Source organism: Aegilops tauschii, chromosome 7, assembly GCF_002575655.3.
Source record: "Aegilops tauschii subsp. strangulata cultivar AL8/78 chromosome 7, Aet v6.0, whole genome shotgun sequence".
NCBI lineage: Eukaryota > Viridiplantae > Streptophyta > Magnoliopsida > Poales > Poaceae > Aegilops > Aegilops tauschii.
Genome location: NC_053041.3, coordinates 134,782,790 through 134,805,433, shown reverse-complemented (window position 1 = coordinate 134,805,433; position 22,644 = coordinate 134,782,790). Strand labels below are relative to the sequence as shown.

The 22,644-nt window shown below is 46.6% G+C and overlaps 1 protein-coding gene across 1 annotated transcript in view; it reads left to right on the top strand.

Annotated features, from left to right (window-relative positions):
* LOC109739339 (achilleol B synthase) overlaps window positions 1–22,644 on the top strand; it is a 35,407-nt gene that overhangs the window by 5,010 nt on the left and 7,753 nt on the right. Inside the window, exons 5-10 of the mRNA XM_040396515.3 lie at window positions 17,706–17,790; window positions 18,739–18,905; window positions 19,497–19,685; window positions 20,297–20,410; window positions 22,143–22,265; window positions 22,359–22,478. Of these exons, the coding sequence (XP_040252449.1) occupies window positions 17,706–17,790; window positions 18,739–18,905; window positions 19,497–19,685; window positions 20,297–20,410; window positions 22,143–22,265; window positions 22,359–22,478 (798 nt within the window). The remainder of the gene's footprint in view (window positions 1–17,705; window positions 17,791–18,738; window positions 18,906–19,496; window positions 19,686–20,296; window positions 20,411–22,142; window positions 22,266–22,358; window positions 22,479–22,644) is intronic.

The window sequence follows — 22,644 nt, the reverse complement described above, 5'->3', positions numbered from 1 at the left end:
TGTATCTGCTTTGGAGGAGGCAAAACCCAAAGCGAGAAGACGAGCACTGAACCGAGCGTACCATGCACGAGGGGACTGCTTGAGTCCATAGAGTGCGCGCTGAAGCTTGCACACATGCGAGGGAAAACGAGCATCCGCGAAACCAGGTGGCTGCTGCATATAGACGTCCTTGGAGAGATACCCATGAAGGAAAGCATTGCTGACATCAAACTGCCGAAGACTCCAACCGCGAGAAACAGCCAAGGCAAGAACCAAACGAACGGTGGCCGGCTTGACAACCGGACTGAAGGTATCACCATAGTCAATGCCAAGCTGCTGTGTGAAACCACGGGCGACCAGACGAGCTGTGTACTTATCAACAGAGCCATCCGGACGGTGCTTGGTCTTGAAGATCCATTTGCTCCCAACAACATTGACACCGCGCGGCCGAGGCACAAGAACCCAAGTCTTGTTGTGATGCAGAGCAGTGAGCTCATCAATCATCGCGATACGCCAGGCAGTCTCACGGAGAGCATCACGATGAGAGACAGGCACCGCAAGAAACACACGGCGACGGGGATCATAGCGGATAGTCCCGTCAGTAGGAACAAGAGCACGGCGAGTATGATCGCGGGTGCGGGTAACCATGGTGTGTGCAGGAGAAGCTGGGGGCATCGCGGTCGAGGGAGCTGGACTCCCCTCGATAGAGGGCGATGCGAGCTGCGGTGGCGATGGCGGAGCAGCATCCTCGAGCACCGGGGTGGGGGACACCGCATCACCGCGCGGCAAGGAGGCCGCGGAGGGGCCGGGCTAAGCGGTCGGGTCCGTGGACGGGCCGGTCGAGCCGGGCGAGGCGGTAGCCCATGGACCAGCCAGGCCGGGCGAGGCGACGACCGAGCCGGACAACGCGGGAGCCGAGCGGGGAGACGTGCATGTCCCATGCACGTCGATCGCCAAGGAGGGCTGCGCGACGGCCACGTGGGGGCGGCGGGCAGAGGGCGTGCATGCGCCATGCACGTTGAGCCCCGGAGAGGGCGGAGCCGAAGAATCCTGCACAGAAGCAACAGGGCCTGGGACAGGCGTGTCAGTAGACAAATAGGACAAGTCGTATTTGCGCATATGGTCACCCGTAGCCGGTTCAGTGGGAGGAAAAGAGAGAACATCAGCCAAAGAAGAGACATCGACAGTGACCCCAGGAGTGGCATAGGGAAAAACAGACTCATCGAAAACAACATCACGGGAGATGTAGATACGTCCCGTGGAACGATCAAGACACTTGTATCCCTTATGCATCGGACTATAGCCCAAGAAAACACACATGGTGGATCGGAAAGCAAGTTTGTGTGCATTATATTTGCGCAAACTAGGCCAGTAGGCGCACCCAAAAGTGCAAAGAAACTTATAATCAGGGTGCACCTTAAGGAGACGATATATGGGTGTATCTTGTTGAAGAACAGGTGTAGGCATGCGATTAATGAGATAGCATGCCGTAAGGAATGCCTCATCCCAAAAACGCAATGGGAGAGAAGAATGAGCCAGCAAAGCAAGGCCTGTTTCAACAAGATGACGGTGTTTGCGTTCAGCAATGCCGTTCTGCTGAGACGTGTGCGGGCGAGACACACGATGAGAGATGCCAGTGCGTTGGAAATAACGATGCAACTGGTGATACTCACCACCCCAGTCGGACTGAATAGCTATGATTTTAGTGTGGAGAAGACGCTCAACATGAGCCTGAAAGGCATAAAATACTTGCTCAACGTCAGACTTATGCTTAAGGAGATAAATCCAAGAGAAGCGAGAGTAATCGTCAACAAAGCTCACATAATATTTATAACCTCCGGAAGAAGCAATAGCTGGCCCCCAAACATCAGAATGAATTAACTCAAGAGGCATAGTGGAAACATGATGTGATAAATGATAAGGCAATTGTCGACTTTTAGCACGCTGACAAGCATCACAAACGGAAGTTTGACGTTCAGAAGAACACACTAAATTATTATTCCTAACAATGTTGTGAACAATATTATTCGAGGGATGACCGAGACGCTGGTGCCACTGGGACGGGGTGGTCTTGACGCTGAGGGACGCTTGGCGGGTGGAGGATGATGACGCGTGACCGAACGGGATGGGGTAGAGTCCACCATGACATCTACCGTGAAGAAGGATTTTCTTCGTGGCCGTGTCCTTGACAAGGAAAAAGAAACGGTGAAATTCCACAAAAACATCATTATCAAGGACGAGACGATAAACGGAGAGAAGATGTTGATGAATGTGTGGTAGACGAAGAATATTGCGCAAACGAAGGGATGAACCGGGTATATGTTGGAGATCGTAGCAGAATTTTAAAATTTCCTACGCATCACCAAGATCCATCTATGGAGTATACTAGCAACAAGGGGAAAGGAGTGCATCTACATACCCTTGTAGATCGCGAGCGGAAGCGTTCTAATGAACGGGGTTGATGGAGTCGTACTCGCCGTGATCCAAATCACCGATGACCGAGTGCCGAACGAACGGCACCTCCGCGTTCAACACACGTACGGAGCAACGACGTCTCCTCCTTCTTGATCCAGCAAGGGGGAAGGAGAGGTTGATGGAGATCCAGCAGCACGACGGCGTGTGGTGGAAGTAGCGGGATCCCGGCAGGGCTTCGCCAAGCTTCTGCGAGAGGGAGAGGTGTTGCAGGGGGAGAGGGAGGCGCCAGGGGCTGTGGTGCTGCTGCCCTCCCTCCCCCCACTATATATAGGTCCCCCTGGAGGGGGGGCGCCGGCCCTGGAACCCATCTACAAGGGGGGCGCCGGCCAGGAGGGGAAACTCCCCCCCCCCCCAAGTCAAGTGGGGCGCCCCCCACCCCCAGGGTTTCCAACCCTAGGCGCAGGGGGAGGCCCATGGGGGCGCCCCAGCCCACTAAGGGCTGGTTCCCTTCCCACTTCAGCCCATGGGGCCCTCCGGGATAGGTGGCCCCACCCGGTGGACCCCCGGGACCCTTCCGGTGGTCTCGGTACAATACCGATAACCCCCGAAACTTTTCCGGTGGCCGAAACTGGACTTCCTATATATAATTCTTCACCTCCGGACCATTCCGGAACTCCTCGTGACGTCCGGGATCTCATCCGGGACTCCGAACAACTTTCGGGTTTCCGCATACTAGTATCTCTACAACCCTAGCGTCACCGAACCTTAAGTGTGTAGACCCTACGGGTTCGGGAGACATGCAGACATGACCGAGACGCCTCTCCGGTCAATAACCAACAGCAGGATCTGGATACCCATGTTGGCTCCCACATGTTCCACGATGATCTCATCGGATGAACCACGATGTCGAGGATTCAATCAATCCCGTATACAATTCCCTTTGTCAATCGGTATGTTACTTGCCCGAGATTCGATCGTCGGTATCCCAATACCTTGTTCAATCTCGTTACCGGCAAGTCTCTTTACTCGTACCATAATGCATGATCCCGTGGCTAACTCCTTAGTCACATTGAGCTCATTATGATGATGCATTACCGAGTGGGCCCAGAGATACCTCTCCGTCATACGGAGTGACAAATCCCAGTCTCGATCCGTGCCAACTCAACAGACACTTTCGGAGATACCCGTAGTGTACCTTTATAGTCACCCAGTTACGTTGTGACGTTTGGTACACCCAAAGCACTCCTACGGCATTCGGGAGTTGCACGATCTCATGGTCTAAGGAAATGATACTTGACATTGGAGAAGCTCTAGCAAACGAACTACATGATCTTTTGTGCTATGCTTAGGATTGGGTCTTGTCCATCACATCATTCTCCTAATGATGTGATCCCGTTATCAATGACATCCAATGTCCATAGTCAGGAAACCAGGACTATCTGTTGATCAACGAGCTAGTCAACTAGAGGCTTACTAGGGACACGTTGTGGTCTATGTATTCACACATGTATTACGATTTCCGGATAACACAATTATAGCATGAACAATAGACAATTATCATGAACAAAGAAATATAATAATAACCATTTATTATTGCCTCTAGGGCATATTTCCAACAGTCTCCCACTTGCACTAGAGTCAATAATCTAGTTACATTGTGATGAATTGAACACCCATATCGTTCTGGTGTTGATCATGTTTTGCTCTAGGGAGAGGTTTAGTCAACGGATCTGCTACATTCAGGTCCGTATGTACTTTACAAATATCTATGTCTCCATTTTGAACACTTTCACGAATGGAGTTGAAGCGACGCTTGATATGCCTGGTCTTCCTGTGAAACCTGGGCTCCTTGGCAAGGGCAATAGCTCCAGTGTTGTCACAGAAGAGAGTCATCGGGCCCGACGCATTGGGAATCACCCCTAGGTCGGTAATGAACTCCTTCATCCAGATTGCTTCTTGCGCTGCCTCTGAGGCTGCCATGTACTCCGTTTCACATGTAGATCCCGCCACGACGCTTTGCTTGCAACTGCACCAGCTTACTGCCCCTCCATTCAAAATATACACGTATCCGGTTTGTGACTTCGAGTCATCCAGATCTGTGTCGAAGCTAGCGTCGACGTAACCCTTTACGACGAGCTCTTCGTCATCTCCATAAACGAGAAACATATCCTTAGTCCTCTTCAGGTACTTCAGGATATTCTTGACCGCTGTCCAGTGTTCCATGCCGGGATTACTTTGGTACCTTCCTACCAAACTTACGGCAAGGTTTACATCAGGTCTGGTACACAGCATGGCATACATAATAGACCCTATGGCCGAGGCATAGGGGATGACACTCATCTTTTCTCTATCTTCTGCCGTGGTCGGGCATTGAGCCGTGCTCAATTGCACACCTTGCAATACAGGCAAGAACCCCTTCTTGGACTGATCCATATTGAACTTCTTCAATATCTTGTCAAGGTACGTACTCTGTGAAAGACCAATGAGGCGTCTTGATCTATCTCTATAGATCTTGATGCCTAATATATAAGCAGCTTCTCCAAGGTCCTTCATTGAAAAACACTTATTCAAATAGGCCTTTATACTTTCCAAGAATTCTATATCATTTCCCATCAATAGTATGTCATCCACATATAATAAGAGAAATGCTACAGAGCTCCCACTCACTTTCTTGTAAACACAGGCTTCTCCATAAGTCTGTGTAAACCCAAACGCTTTGATCATCTCATCAAAACGAATGTTCCAACTCCGAGATGCTTGCACCAGCCCATAGATGGAGCGCTGGAGCTTGCATACCTTGTTAGCATTCTTAGGATCGACAAAACCTTCCGGCTGCATCATATACAATTCTTCCTTAAGAAAGCCGTTAAGGAATGCCGTTTTGACGTCCATCTGCCATATCTCATAATCATAGTATGCGGCAATTGCTAACATGATTTGGACGGACTTCAGCTTCGCTACGGGTGAGAAAGTCTCATCATAGTCAACCCCTTGAACTTGTCGATAACCCTTAGCGACAAGTCGAGCCTTATAGATGGTAACATTACCATCCGCGTCCGTCTTCTTCTTAAAGATCCATTTATTTTCTATGGCTCGCCGATCATCGGGCAAGTCAGTCAAAGTCCATACTTCGTTTTCATACATGGATCCTATCTCGGATTTCATGGCTTCTAGCCATTTGTCGGAATCCGGGCCCGCCATCGCTTCTTCATAGTTCGAAGGTTCACCGTTGTCTAACAACATGATTTCCAGGACAGGGTTGCCGTACCACTCTGGTGCGGAACGTGTCCTTGTGGACCTACGAAGTTCAGCAGTAACTTGATCCGAAGCTTCATGATCATCATCATTAACTTCCTCCCCAGTCGGTGTAGGCACCACAGGAACATCTTCCCGCGCTGCGCTACTTTCCGGTTCGGAAGGAGTGACTACCACCTCATCAAGTTCCACTTTCCTCCCACTTAATTCTTTCGAGAGAAACTCTTTCTCCAGAAAGGACCCATTCTTGGCAACAAAGATCTTGCCTTCGGATCTGAGGTAGAAGGTATACCCAATGGTTTCCTTAGGGTATCCTATGAAGACGAATTTTTCCGACTTGGGTTCGAGCTTTTCAGGTTGAAGTTTCTTGACATAAGCATCGCATCCCCAAACTTTTAGAAACGACAGCTTAGGTTTCTTCCCAAACCATAATTCATACGGTGTCGTCTCAACGGATTTCGACGGAGCCCTATTTAAAGTGAATGCGGCAGTCTCTAAAGCATAGCCCCAAAATGAGAGCGGTAGATCGGTAAGAGACATCATAGATCGCACCATATCCAATAGAGTGCGATTACGAGGTTCGGACACACCATTTCGCTGAGGTGTTCCAGGCGGCGTGAGTTGTGAAACGATTCCACATTTCTTTAAGTGCGTACCAAATTCGTGACTTAAATATTCTCCACCACGATCTGATCATAAGAACTTTATTTTCCTGTCACGTTGATTCTCAACCTCACTCTGAAATTCCTTGAACTTTTCAAAGGTTTCAGACTTGTGTTTCATTAGGTAGACATACCCATATCTACTTAAGTCATCAGTGAGAGTGAGAACATAACGATATCCTCCGCGAGCCTCGACACTCATTGGACCGCACACATCGGTATGTATGATTTCCAATAAGTTGGTTGCTCGCTCCATTGTTTCGGAGAACGGAGTCTTGGTCATCTTACCCATGAGGCATGGTTCGCACGTGTCAAATGATTCGTAATCAAGAGACTCCAAAAGTCCATTTGCATGGAGCTTCTTCATGCGCTTGACACCAATGTGACCAAGGCGGCAGTGCCACAAGTATGTGGGACTATCGTTGTCAACTTTACATCTTTTGGTATTCACACTATGAATATGTGTAACATCACGTTGGAGATTCATCAAGAATAAACCATTGACCAGCGGGGCATGACCATAAAACATATCTCTCATATAAATAGAACAACCATTATTCTCGGATTTAAATGAGTAGCCATCTCAAATTAAACGAGATCCAGATACAATGTTCATGCTCAAAGCTGGCACTAAATAACAATTATTGAGGTTTAAAACTAATCCCGTAGGTAAATGCAGAGGTAGCGTGCCGACGGCGATCACATCGACCTTGGAACCATTTCCGACGCGCATCATCACCTCGTCCTTTGCCAGTCTCCGCTTATTCCGCAGTTCCTGCTTTGAGTTACAAATATGAGCAACCGCACTGGTATCAAATACCCAGGAGCTACTACGAGTACTGGTAAGGTACACATCAATTACATGTATATCACATATACCTTTGGTGTTGCCGGCCTCCTTGTCCGCTAAGTATTTGGGGCAGTTCCGCTTCCAGTGACCACTTCCCTTCCAATAAAAGCACTCAGTCTCAGGCTTGGGTCCATTCTTCGACTTCTTCCCGGCAACTGGCTTACCGGGCGCGGCAACTCCCTTGCCGTCCTTCTTGAAGTTCTTCTTACCCTTGCCTTTCTTGAACTTAGTGGTTTTATTCACCATCAACACTTGATGTTCCTTTCTGATCTCCACCTCCACTGATTTCAGCATTGAATATACCTCAGGAATGGTCTTTTCCATCCCCTGCATATTGAAGTTCATCACAAAGCTCTTGTAGCTTGGTGGAAGCGACTGGAGGATTCTGTCAATGACCGCGTCATCCGGGAGATTGACTCCCTGCTGAGACAAGCGGTTATGTAACCCAGACATTCTGAGTATGTGCTCACTAACAGAACTATTTTCCTACATTTTACAGCTGAAGAACTTGTCGGAGACTTCATATCTCTCGACCCGGGCATGAGCTTGGAAAACCATTTTCAGCTCTTCGAACATCTCATATGCTCCATGCTTCTTAAAACGCTTTTGGAGCCCCGGTTCTAAGCTGTAAAGCATGCCGCACTGAACGAGGGAGTAATCATCAGCACGTGATTGCCAAGCGTTCATAACGTCTTGGTTCTCTGGGATTGGTGCTTCACCTAGCGGTGCTTCTAGGACATAATCTTTCTTGGCAGCTATGAGGATGATCCTCAGGTTCCGGACCCAGTCCGTATAGTTGCTGCCATCATCTTTCAGCTTGGTTTTCTCTAGGAACGCGTTGAAGTTGAGGACAACGCGGGCCATTTGATCTACAAGACATATTGTAAAGATTTTAGACTAAGTTCATGATAATCAAGTTCATCTAATCAAATTAATCAATGAACTCCCACTCAGATAGACATCCCTCTAGTCATCTAAGTGAAACATGATCCGAGTTAACTAGGCCGTGTCCGATCATCACGTGAGACGGACTAGTCAAGATCGGTGAACATTTCCATGTTGATCGTATCTTCTATATGACTCATGCTCGACCTTTCGGTCTTCCGTGTTCCGAGGCCATGTCTGTACATGCTACGCTCGTCAAGTCAACCTAAGTGTATTGCGTGTGTTCCGAGGCCATGTCTGTACATGCTAGGCTCGTCAACACCCGTTGTATGCGAACGTTAGAATCTATCACACCCGATCATCACGTGGTGCTTCGAAACAACGAACCTTCGCAACGGTGCACAGTTAGGGGGAACACTTTCTTGAAATTATTATAAGGGATCATCTTACTTACTACCGTCGTTCTAAGCAAATAAGATGCAAAACATGACAAACATCACATGCAATCAAATAGTGACATGATATGGCCAATATCATTTTGCTCCTTTGATCTCCATCTTCGGGGCACCATGATCATCTTCGTCACCGGCATGACACCATGATCTCCATCATCATGATCTCCATCATCATGATCTCCATCATTGTGTCTTCATGAAGTTGTCACGCCAACGATTACTTCTACTTCTATGGCTAACGCGTTTAGCAATAAAGTAAAGTAATTTACATGGCGTTATTCAATGACACGCAGGTCATACAAAAAATAAAGACAACTCCTATGGCTCCTGCCGGTTGTCATACTCATCGACATGCAAGTCGTGATTCCTATTACAAGAATATGATCAATCTCATACATCACATATATCATTCATCACATCTTCTGGCCATATCACATCACAAGGCACATGCTGCAAAAACAAGTTAGACGTCCTCTAATTGTTGTTGCAAGTTTTTACGTGGCTTGTATAGGTTTCTAGCAAGAACGTTTCTTACCTACGTAAAACCACAACGTGATATGCCAATTTCTATTTACCCTTCATAAGGACCCTTTTCATCGAATCCGTTCCGACTAAAGTGGGAGAGACAGACACCCGCTAGCCACCTTATGCAACTAGTGCATGTCAGTCGGTGGAACCTGTCTCACGTAAGCGTACGTGTAAGGTCGGTCCGGGCCGCTTCATCCCACAATACCGCCGAAACAAGATAAGACTAGTAGTGGCAAGAAAATTGACAACATCTACGCCCACAACTGCTTTGTGTTCTACTCGTGCATAGTAACTACGCATAGGCCTGGCTCATGATGCCACTGTTGGGGATCGTAGCAGAATTTTAAAATTTCCTACGCATCACCAAGATCCATCTATGGAGTATACTAGCAACAAGGGGAAAGGAGTGCATCTACATACCCTTGTAGATCGCGAGCGGAAGCGTTTTAATGAACGGGGTTGATGGAGTCGTACTCGCCGTGATCCAAATCACCGATGACCGAGTGCCGAACGGACGGCACCTCCGCGTTCAACACACGTACGGAGCAGCGACGTCTCCTCCTTCTTGATCCAGCAAGGGGGAAGGAGAGGTTGATGGAGATCCAGCAGCACGATGGCGTGGTGGTGGAAGTAGCGGGATCCCGGCAGGGCTTCGCCAAGCTTCTGCGAGAGGGAGAGGTGTTGCAGGGGGAGAGGGAGGCGCCAGGGGCTGTGGTGCTGCTGCCCTCCCTCCCCCCACTATATATAGGCCCCCTGGAGGGGGGGGCGCCGGCCCTGGAACCAGTCTACAAGGGGGGGCGGCGGCCAGGGGGGAAACTTCCCCCCCAAGTCAAGTGGGGCGCCCCCACCCCCAGGGTTTCCAACCCTAGGCGCAGGGGGAGGCCCATGAGGGGCGTCCCAGCCCACTAAGGTCTGGTTCCCTTCCCACTTCAGCCCATGGGGCCCTCCGGGATAGGTGGCCCCACCCGGTGGACCCCCAGGACCCTTCCGGTGGTCCCGGTACAATACCGATAACCCCCGAAACTTTTCCGGTGGCCGAAACTGGACTTCCTATATATAATTCTTCACCTCCGGACCATTCCGGAACTCCTCGTGACGTCCGGGATCTCATCCGGGACTCCGAACAATTTCGGGTTTCCGCATACTAGTATCTCTACAACCCTAGCGTCACCGAACCTTAAGTGTGTAGACCCTACGGGTTCGGGAGACATGCAGACATGACCGAGACGCCTCTCCGGTCAATAACCAACAGCGGGATCTGGATACCCATGTTGGCTCCCACATGTTCCATGATGATCTCATCGGATGAACCACGATGTCGAGGATTCAATCAATCCCGTATACAATTCCCTTTGTCAATCAGTATGTTACTTGCCCGAGATTCGATCGTCGGTATCCCAATACCTTGTTCAATCTCGTTACCGGCAAGTCTCTTTACTCGTACCGTAATGCATGATCCCGTGGCTAACTCCTTAGTCACATTGAGCTCATTATGATGATGCATTACCGAGTGGGCCCAGAGATACCTCTCCGTCATACGGAGTGACAAATCCCAGTCTCGATCTGTGCCAACTCAACAGACACTTTCGGAGATACCCGTAGTGTACCTTTATAGTCACCCAGTTATGTTGTGACGTTTGGTACACCCAAAGCACTCCTACGACATCCGGGAGTTGCACGATCTCATGGTCTAAGGAAATGATACTTGACATTGGAAAAGCTCTAGCAAACGAACTACACGATCTTTGTGCTATGCTTAGGATTGGGTCTTGTCCATCACATCATTCTCCTAATGATGTGATCCCGTTATCAATGACATCCAATGTCCATAGTCAGGAAACCATGACTATCTGTTGATCAACGAGCTAGTCAACTAGAGGCTTACTAGGGACACGTTGTGGTCTATGTATTCACACATGTATTACGATTTCCGGATAACACAATTATAGCATGAACAATAGACAATTATCATGAACAAAGAAATATAATAATAACCATTTATTATTGCCTCTAGGGCATATTTCCAACAGTATAGTGGAATGACCAATATGCGAAATAGACAAACCTGCACCGTTTGCCACTTGCACTTGATCCTTCCCGCCGTAGCGCTCGTGGAAGTGCAGACGATCAAGATCATTCGTCAAGTGGTCCGTCGCACCGGTGTCCAGAATCCAGTGCGGCGGCTCATGGGAGGAGGATGTGGATGCGGAGTTGGCGGCGCGGTGGTCATGATCATAGCGGCTGCGACAGTCGCCGGCCTCATGACCCCAATTCTTGCATAGCTGGCACCGGGGACGCCAGCGGCGGTTGCGACCACCCCTGTTGCCACCTCCGTTTCCTCCTCCATTGCGGCTATTGCCGCCGTTGTTGTTGTTACGACCAGAGGGGTTGCCCTGGCTGTTGCCATAGCCGCCCGAGCTGGGCGGGAGGGAACCGGCGGAGGGGCGGCCGCCGCTCGGGCGGCCAGAATCGGAGACTCGGCCGGAAGTGTTGTTGTAGACCGGCCGAGACGCGGCGTTGGCGGAGGACTGCCAATCCTCGTGCTCGGACTGCTGCTGCTGAAGGGCCTCGTAGTGGAGAACGCTGGAGTAGAACGCGGGGAACGTGATTGGCACGCCCGCGAAGTTCATGGAGGCGACGATGGGGTTGAACGCCGAGCCGAGCCCGGCCAGCATGTAGTCGATGATCTCATCATCGCGAAGAGGAGAGCCGGCGGCGGCCATCGAGTCAGCGAGGGCCTTGACCTTCTGCATATACTCGCCGGCGGGACGATCTCCCTTGCACAGCGCCTGAATCTGGCGCCGGAGGTTGCGCACGCCAGCACTGTTCTCGGCGGCGAACATGGTGTGCACGGCCGCCCAGGCGGCGGCGGCGGCCGACCTGCAGCCAATGAGCTGCGCGGAGATCTCCACGCTCATCGAACCGAGGAGATGCCCGAGAACCTTCTGATCCAGCGTCCACCATCACGGTCGGCGCCGGCGCGGTGGCCGAGCCGTCGAGGAAGCCGTGGAGGTGAACTCCGGCGAAGTTGGGGAGGGCAAGAGCCCTCCAGAGCATGAAGTTTCTGCGGTCAAGCGAGACCGCGATGGGCGGAAGGACGAGGGTGGGAGCCGTCGCGGCGGGTGGGGCGATGATGGGGGCGATCGAGACGAGCGCGGAGGGGGTGGTGAGCGTGAGCACAGAGGAGGGGGTCATCGTGGGTGCCGGCGCGGTGGACATCGCGGCGGCCGCGAGGAAACAGCGGCGGCGGCGGCGGGAGGAGAGGCGGCGGCTAGGGTAGGCTCTAATACCAAGTTAGAAAATAGGGTTTAGGGTTTTCCGTGGGGCAAAGCCTCTCCACGTCTTTCTATATATATAACAATCAGCATACGATTACATACGTACAGGGTATGTGTACATGACACGCTAGACCTATTTTAACAAATGCACGGACACTGTGGTCTTCTGCGAGAGAAATTTATCCAAGGTTCAGTAGAGAATAGAGTTACTGTGTTTTGTTAGATTCAAGCAAGTAGTGAACTCCTACCGGCCGACGACAGCTCCTCCGCTGATACGTCGTGAACGGTGAACCACAGTCCAGAGCATGCCGAGCTTTGTTGACGAGCTGTGCAAAGAGAGATCGGTCGCTATAGATTTTTGCACAAAGCAAGCGAAAGGCATAATACCGCCCAGAAAGATTCGGCCACATGCCCAGGCGATACGCAGCACACAGCGTCTAGGTGATCGGCGGCACACGGTGTTCATACGATCAGCGGCACGCCGCGGCGAGGCGATCGGCGGCACATGGCGAGTTCATGCGATTCGCAGCACGTGTCATCGAGGAGATCGGCGGCTTCCTGCTTTCCGGTGTCCAGGAAATCGTCGGCACGCGGCGTCCAGGGGATTAGCGATGCGGCACTCACGGTATCCATGGCGGGCGGCGCCCTCTCGTCCGCTTCAAGTGCCGATTGGATGCCCACGTACTGTACGTACCTTGTCTCAGGGGTAGTCTGGTACTTTCCAATGTTTATAAATGTAAAACGGAAAAAGAAATGCATGAAAGGAGAGAAATGGCATGGTAATCAAGGAGTCGATGAGCTGGATGGCAATTCTGCGAAGGCAATCTTGGAAGTGGCAATCTTGAGAAGCCACGTATTCATTCAAAGTGGCAAATATCCGATTTTCTCCGTTCGCGCAGAGGCTGGAACGAACGAACCAAGCGGCGGCAGCTTCCCCTCTCTCCCACTCATCCTCAACGCTCGCCCCGGCTTCCAGTCTTTCTCCTCCCCGTCGAACCCTCCCCCCCCCCCCCCCCCCCCCCCCCTCTGTCTCACCCTGGCGATTTGCCCGTCGACGTGCGGGCCGCCGCGCGCGAGGATAATGTCGGCAAGGTGCGCGGAGGCGGTCGTCGGCTATTGCGGCGGCGACTGGGCGGGCGACGGCGGCGTGCGAAAGACCACCACCACGGCCAACCTGGCGGCGTCCGTGGCGCGGCTCGGCCACCTGGGTCGCCGATACACTCCGCCGCTCCGCTGACCCGCCTGACTTCATCATCATCGTCAGGCCGCCGCTCGCCCGCGTTTTTCCCGTAGGTCAGAGCTAGTACTTCTTCTGAATCTCTGATTGTTTCCCCAACCCCGCATGGCCGCACATCCAGATCGTCTACGAGCTCCTGATCCGGCGTCTCCTTAACACAGACACTAATGTGTGTTTTCCTGAGCCAATTGCCGTCCTGCTGATTGCTGGATTTTTCGAGTATAATCAACATGGGTGTTGGTTACTGTAGGACTGTAAGGATTAGAACGTGTGTACGAGCTGCGGGAGATGAATCCTCCTAGAACTTGCGTCCTGCCTGATTTGTACAACCCTGATAGATGTTGTTTACCATGGCACATTTCTGCAACATTTTTTTTAGTCTGCCATTTTTTGTGGTTTTGTTGACCACATGGCAAGTTATAGATAAAATGTGCCCCCCCCCCCCCCCCTCTAAGAAATGATGGCAAATTTTGTTTACTAAATCATGAAAAAAATAGAGAATTTTGTAATAGCAAAATGGCAACTTTATGAACAATTGGCCTGTAGAACATTTTCTTTGCCATGATTATAGACAAAGGCTGCTAATTTTTTGCCCACTAGAATACATGTTTTGCCATGTCCCAAATACAAATTTCGCCATGGCAATAATGTTAAAGTTTCTTGCCATGGCAGGAATATCTTCAAACTGTTTTGCCATGTCACTGCATCTTTTGGGACTGTTGCTTTGTTTCAAAATGAGGAAAACTCATAAATTTTACCATCTGACCAGTACATTTTGTTCCATACATTTGCCATTACTCATATACCAAAATAGTAAGATATGACTTTTGTCTATTATACATTTTGTCGTCTTACATTTGCCATGACCCATGGACCAATTTTTTTATAAGAAATTGCCATGTGCATTGTACTTGTTTCTTAAATTTGCCATGACAAATCTGTTGTACGTTCCACGACATTTTCATAGAACTTACCATGGCAAATTTTGGCACATACCATGTCATATTTGTTTACACCTATATTTTTCTCCATGGCAAATTTGCCATGTTCCTTCTTTGGAAAATTCATATTGTTGCCATCCTCTAATTTTTTTTAAAAGTATAGTTTTGCCTTGTGCCCATCTTTTAAAAAAGGAGAAATATCCTAAATTTGTCATGCGCCCACGGAAATTCGCTACAGTTGCCATCTTTCTATTAAAGAACATATCTCTTAAGTTTGCCATGTGCGCATTACAATTGTTCTAGAACTTGCCATGTTTTTTCTAGAGAACAAATTTAAAAATTTGCCATGTGTACATGGCAAATTTCCAACTTTAGTATATTAGGGCCATGGCAAATTTCCAAATCTCCTAAATTCCCAAAATTCTTACATTTGCCATATACTATTTTTTTTGTTGACCATGGCAAACTTAGAGCATCTCCAGCCGCGCCCCCAACAGGCCCCCCCGGCGACTTTTTCGGCGCTGACGCCAAAAAAACGGCCCAGTCGCGCCCCCAGGACGAAGAAAAGCGCCAGTTCGGCCCTTTTTTCCGCCCGGCGGCCGCAGGCCGAACCCGGCGCGCTGGGGGCGCTTGGGGGCTCCGGCGCAAGGGAAAAGCGCGGCTAGCCCACGCCGTCAGGTGAAAAGTCAAGATTTTCTTCCCCGACTCGCCTCCCACCCCCCGCGCTCTCGGCCGCCACTAGGTATATCCCGGCGCCGCCCCGCCGCCCTTCACCAGTAGATAGCCATTCCCCGCCGGAAAAATAGCAGAGGTTCGCCGCGGCAGCCCCTCCGACACCAGCTGGGCGTTTCCGGCCGCCGTTTCCAGCCGCGGAGGGGCAGTTTAGCGGCGGGTGCACGCCCACCGTGCGCAAGGTGTTCGGCGATTTGCCTGCCTCGGCGATGGACTCGGATGATGAGGAAGTGCTTGCCGCGCTGCTGGAGGAGGAAGCCGAGGCCGACGTCCAGGAAGAAGAGCATCTCATGGTGCTCGCCGCCCTCGCCCAGTTGCTGGCGAGCAATGAAAAGCCGCGGCGAGGTGGCTCAGCGCCGGGGCGGGTGAAAGCAAAGAACCGGCATCGTCTCGAAGGCTACTGCATGCTCTACTCCGACTACTTCGCCGATGCTCCACTTCACGGCGACAGAACATTTCGGCGCCGTTATCGGATGAGCAGAAAGCTTTTCCTCAGGATTGTGAATTCCATCCGGGAGTTCGACAACTACTTCAAATGCAAGATGGATTGCACCGGCAAACTTGGATTCACCTCCATCCAGAAATGCACGACAGCGATGAGGATGCTTGCATATGGAGCTCCCGGTGACTCACAGGACGACTATGGGCGCATGGCCGAGTCCACCAGCATAGTGTTTCTACAAGTTCTGTCGGGCAGTGGTGGCAGTGTTTGGACCGCAATACTTGAGAACACCCAATGCGGAAGACACTGCTCGGATCCTAGCACAGAATGCAGCAAGAGGATTTCCTGGGATGCTTGGAAGCATCGACTGCATGCATTGGAAATGGAAGAATTGCCCATTTGCTTGGCAGGGGATGCTTGACACTGAACCATACCACAGGCAGGGTCCTCTTGCCCATGTTGATCACCAGCTACCGGCAACCTGGACTGCCTACCTCAGTATGCGTCAGGAGATCCGAGACCCACAGGTGCATCATCAACTGCAGCAAGATCTGATAGAGCACCTATGGAGGCTCAAGGGCGACACCGGGCGCGACGTGTGATGAAATATGAGTTCTTATTTGTTGAACTATATAATTTGTATTGAACTATTTGTTGTTGAACTATTTTGTTGAAGTATTTGAATTTTCTGTGATCAAATATGTGATAAAAAATATTTATGTTGATAATTGAATGCCGAGCCACGGCGAACCACGTCGAATATGGGCCTATTCTCGCCTATATGGGCCTTTTTCGCCAAAATGGGGCTTCAAAAGTGGGCCAAACTCGACGACTGGGCGCAAAACCGCCCCCAGCGCCGAACGAATCGCCGGCTCGCCCCCAGGGGGCGATTTTTATGCGTCCTGGGGGGGCCAACGGCTGGAGATGCTCTTAGCTTTATGTCCCATGGGCAAACTTCTTTTTTGCCAACACCATGGTTTTTCATCAAACCTAGGCAATACACCATTTTTTTCACATTGACAATGTGATGGCACATTTGCCATGGTATGTATAGTCGGCCCGATACATGTACCATTCTTTATCCACTTTTTTGCCATGAACTACAAAGGTATTTTGCCATGCTTTTTGGACGATAGCAAATCTCTTTCTCCGGACCATGCCAATTTTGTTCATTTTGCACTATGGCAATTTTACTTTACAGACCATGGCAAATTTACTATATGGATCATGACAAATTTTATATTCACACTATGGCAAATTTATACTTTGCACCATGGCAAATTTATTTTTCTTACCACGACAAATTTAGTTGCTGCACAATGGCAAATTTAGTTGTTGGACCATGGTCAATAATTTTGGGAGCATGGTCGATTATTTTCTTTTTTGGAACATGGCAAATTTTGCAAACAAAGTGTGGTATATTTTTCATATTTTTTGTACACGATCGTTGAACAAACCATTGTAAAAATCCTTTTTCTACACCATGACAAATTTATGTTTTAAACATCCCATGGCAAATTTGTTTTCGTAAGACTATTTTTATATGTTTCCTTTTTCTATTTTTTTGTTTTTGCTATCATATTATGAAACAACAGCAAATTAGGCTGCAACATCATGTGTCAAGTTTTAATTGTTCGTTTTTAAGACATGGCACATTTTTAGTTTACCATGCGTGTCAACTGTAATTCTTCATGTATCCAACCGTCTGCCTGTTTGCGTTTTGGATTCCAATAAGAATTTTGTTTTTGTTTTTGTTCATGGCATTTTTTCCCGCAAATAAGCTATGTGGTCACGCTGGAGATCCCTGGAGCGAATGCTCGACAAGACTGCTCTTGTTCGCCGGGGGTTCCCCCGGATCGAACGTCAACCAGATATCCGGGTCCTTAACATATTATTCATCTTTGCTTTAATTAGTGAAACATCCCCATGGATAGCTTCTCAGTTGGCTGCCCAAAATCCTCTCGTTGCTGTTAAATTTATCTAGAAATCATCATTTCTTGATTAAGGAGGGCTTAACTCAAGCAATTTATGTTTCTTCAAATGAAGGTCATCGGTTTGTATGAATGGTCCGGAAATAATTCAATCATTCCTGAATTATGGCTTGTCCCACATATTCTTCCAATTCATCCAGGTACTTACTTATGTAACTTGTCTTTGTTTTCCTTTCCGCACATGCACCGGTCAACTTTCTTGATTATCTCCTCGTCAATCCAACACGAACACACATTTTTTGATACCATGCATAGCCATATTTATATATTCACACATTCATGTGTTGGCTATTTACTATGCCTTTGATTGCTTAAATTTGACAAAATTATGGTGAGATTGTTAAAAATATTAGAAAGTAGTTAGTCTAAGATGCATTTGGTAAAATATAGATACTTGGAAAATGTTTCAATAGACTCAAAATAGAACACAACAAAAAGAGTGCAAACATGTAGTAGCATATTGAAAATTTTAGCTAAACCCCACCCATGGGTTCTATACTTGATTCATAACTACTCCCTCTGTCACGGTGCATAAAGCATGAGCGTAGTTCTAGGTCATCCATTTCACTCTCTAAATATGTATTATATGCAATAAAAAATATTTTGGAACTACATTCGCCTATGAACCCAATGATATGCTTTTGATGACATAACATATTTTTAGTTAGTCAAATTGATGGCCTAGAATTACGCGTACGCCCTATGCACTGAGATGGAGGGAGTAGAAATCTGGTCTGGCCCTTCACTAGCTCGAGATAAAAGCCCTAAAAAAATGCAACTGGCTGTTTTGGTATTCTACATGTATCTTTTCTGAAGCTTACTTGGTCATTTAAGATTACTTTATTTGTTTGAGTAATACTATAAGTGTAAGTTCATATCATGCATATGACTGATGATGGTTCTATACTAGTAAGTAACATCAGATGCTTGTTTATATTGAAACTATAATTCTTGAGTGCTAAGTTGTGTTGTTCATGTGGCTAAAAAGTAATAAATCAAGAGTCATTAAGTAATCATCATAACCAACAATGCATTTGTATATTTTCTTCTATGATATTTTTTATTCAAGTGAACTTTCTCTTCCACAGGACGATTCTGGTGCTTTTGCCGGTTGATTTACATGCCAATGTCTTATCTCTATGGTAAAAAGTTTGTTGGCCCAATTACGCCAACAATATTGGAACTAAGAAAGGAGCTTTATAGTGTACCCTACCATGAGGTTGATTGGAATAAAGCACGTGATACTTGTGCTAAGGTTTGTTTTAGTAAGACTCAACTAGCTTAAAGTGTAACCTTATTTTAGAACAAAATATGTAGCAAGTAGTTTTCTTAGAACAAACGTATGGTACTTCTGAGCGCAAACGCCGCCATAATTTGTTTATTGATGAATGCCATCTCACAGCTAGTGTTCGTAACTATGTATGTGGCAATTTGTAGTTATGCACGACACATTATCGCTTATGTGTAGTTTGATTGCTTAGAAAATTAGAATGACACTAAATATGTCAAACTATATTACTTTGCAAACTAAGTTTATGTATGAATGCTACATGTTATGTTCATTTTGAGTTAAATTTCTTATACTTATTACCTGTACATTCTCTTATAAAACAAAAAGAAAGTAAGCAGTCGTTGGAAAATATGACTAGTGTGAAAATGTTTAAGAAGGATTACAACCAGTCAAACTGATGATTAAAGCAGATATAAGGTGACTCCCAATGTTAGTAATTTTGGGAAATTATAGTTATTTTACTAGTAGAAATGCTTCATGTTTTCCGTTTAAGTACTTATGTGGCTAAACATACGCTTTTAACTATTATCCGTTATTACTTGTTGCTCTTTGCAGGAAGATCTTCGTTATCCACGCTCATTGCTGCAAAATGTTATTTGGACATGTCTTAATAAAATCGTTGAACCTGCGTTGAATTGTTGGCCAGTTAATAAGTTAAGGGATAAAGCATTGAAGAATCTCATGAAACATATGCATTATGAAGATGAAAGTACAAAATATATCGGCATATGTCCAATCGACAAGGTAAACAAGTCCAACGTTTTTGTTTGCTTCCTATTGTGTGCAAACATTAAGGACCAAACTTTATGTGTGGGACCAGACTTGAGCCAAATAGTGCTGCTTTCTTGGTATCATACATGCTCTTCAAGGCTATGCCTATCTATATGTAATTTCCCTAACCTATATATTCCAGATAATGATTTTGGTAGAAACAATGCATAACCAAAACTGTCTGACTACACTTTAGTTTACTAGAGAATCTATGAAGCACTCACGTCAATATTGTTTTACTATGTTGTTATTCACACATTCAATGTAATAATTTTGGGGGGCTTAGGCGTTTTAGACTTTTGTCTACTTATTGGCATGTACCATATTAAATATAAATGTACAAAAGGAAGAACATATTGACATATGCTTAGTATTATTTAATCATGTATTCCTAAAATTAATAATTCAACCAGTGCTAACCCCCAAAATCAAGGTGTTGTCAAGTTCATGTGTTAACATCCCTATTGTTTATTTTGCCATCCAGATGATCCACTTGTCAATTTCTTATTTTGTTGTAAGTTTCTAGTAATTCATCTCAGAACCTAAGTAATATGAAGTAACACAGTGAGAATTTGTTGCTCTAGGCACTAGGTATGATTTGTTGTTGGATTGACGATCCAAATTCAGACGCATTTAAGTTGCATCTTCCAAGGATCTATGATTATTTATGGCTTGCAGAAGATGGCATGAAAGCACAGGTAATACGACCATTTCATGTTTTATCCACTAGTTGGGTTTTACTCCATTTATCTATCGCTGAGAGTGCCTAGGACTGTTATATGTAAACCTTCGATTAAACAAATCAGCTATTTCATCTTGTATCTCCCATTACTGTTGGTAGACCGCCTGTTTACGTATTTTGTTTTTTTGGACAATTTGCTTAACACCGAATCCAAATTTCGAGAAACCAAACAAAACTAAAACAAGAAAACACAAAATATATATCCAAAGTGTACTCGTCGTGTACTTTATATATTGCCCATTTGCCTACACATCAGCTGTGCCCCTATTTTCTTAACACAGACAAACAACGAGGAAATAAACAAATTAGGTCCACCTTGCTTCACATATATGTGTTGTGGTTACTAGAGTATTTCCATATGTTTAAACCAGGCAGACTAAATTTGTATCACAATTATAATCATTTGACATGTACAGATGTGCTATAGTAGCTTGAAATGAACATAGAAGTTCGAGCCTTAATACCATTGTTTGTAATTCTTCTTACACTTACCTATGTTCATATCACAAAACATATTTTCCCTTTTTTTGAAAAAAGAAAGATATTAATCATCAACATTGTTACAACCTTCACCGGTCACATTGTCAATTTGCCGAGGAAATTTGCCCAGCCAGACAGGCAGTTCTCGGCATGGACCTTCCCATTGCGGCAAGCCCATGGCTCTATGGTCTTGGTGAACCTTGATCACCTTTATATCTCTACCACCTGCTAGCATATGGTTAATCTGACTAATGGTATGACAATATAAGGATCTATTAGGCTCTATTTGGTTCGCTACTATTAACTCGACATAGTTTGATTTTAGCACGACAGGTCGATTTGTCCAGGGCAGCACCAAAGATAGGCCCTCTCTAGAAGCCTCCAACTCTGCTTCCAAAGCATCCATGCAGTGGCGAAGTATTATACGACAGGTTGCGAAGCTAACCTGGCCACATCGTCACTATGGATCTTCTATGTATCTGCACTCTGCAGAACCATCAAGGATGGAATCATCAAAGTTTATTTTGGTGGAGCCACACGGTGGTCGTGACCAACATGCAGGGGAACACCCATGGATCTCCCGAGACCTACACGATATGGGAAGCACATTAGTATAATTCACCGTGAAATCGGTTCAACAAAATTGCTTGAGCGAGAGGAGAGAGCCCACATAGCTCGAAAAAACAGGAGAACTTTTAATAGGGCCAATGCCTTCTCCTGTGTAATATCATTGTGGGCGTGCCAAATTCTCCAAAGGAGCATAGGAAGCTACATACTTTGCACCTCATGGAGTTGTTCTAGCAAGCAAAGGGTCTACTCCGGTCCGTTGTTGACTAACATATCCTTGTGAGGATGCTCCCAACAGGACCACATCACTTGCCAAAGCATTCACTGAAATGTGCAAATGATATTTCGACTTACCCACTTAACTTAAAAACAAAATTACACATTACACTAACAATTTTCCTATTGTTCATGATATGTCTCGTCAGACCATCTTCATGGCAGTAGTTACCGAGTTTGTGTGTTTCTATTAAAATATGTGATGCTGCTTTTTAATAAGTTGTCAACATTTTTCAGTACTTCTTTATATATAATTTCCTTGTCTTTTACACGGAACTTCTTTAAATTCACATGTGCAATTTTTGTGTATTAAAGTTGTTCTATGAAGCGACATGTGTGTGTTTTACCTAATTCTTTTGCAACAGGTATACGATGGTTGTCAAAGTTGGGAGATAGCTTTTATTGTACAAGCATATTGTTCAACAGACCTTGTTAATGAGTTTGCTCCGACACTTCGGAAAGCCCATGAGTTCATTAAAAGATCACAGGTTCAATATTATATATCTCCTTAGTCCTAACATACATATTGTAAATAAAACAATATTAGAATGCTAAATTTGACATCAGTTTTTTACTTACAGATTCTTGAGGACCATCCTGATAGTGAAGCTTATTACCGCCACAGATCAAAAGGTTCATGGACACTTTCAACAGCGGATAATGGTTGGTCTGTATCAGATTGTACTGCAGAAGCACTTAAGGTCAAGATAAGTTACTTTTGATATGATCTTAATCTAGAAGAGTGGCATATGTTCTTTCATGGTAAAAAAAACTATTACTAAGTGTAGTAGTCTTGTGGTTCATGGAAAACTTACGTATGGTTTTATCGAGACCAATCTAAAAATCAATTTAATCAGCTTAACTAAG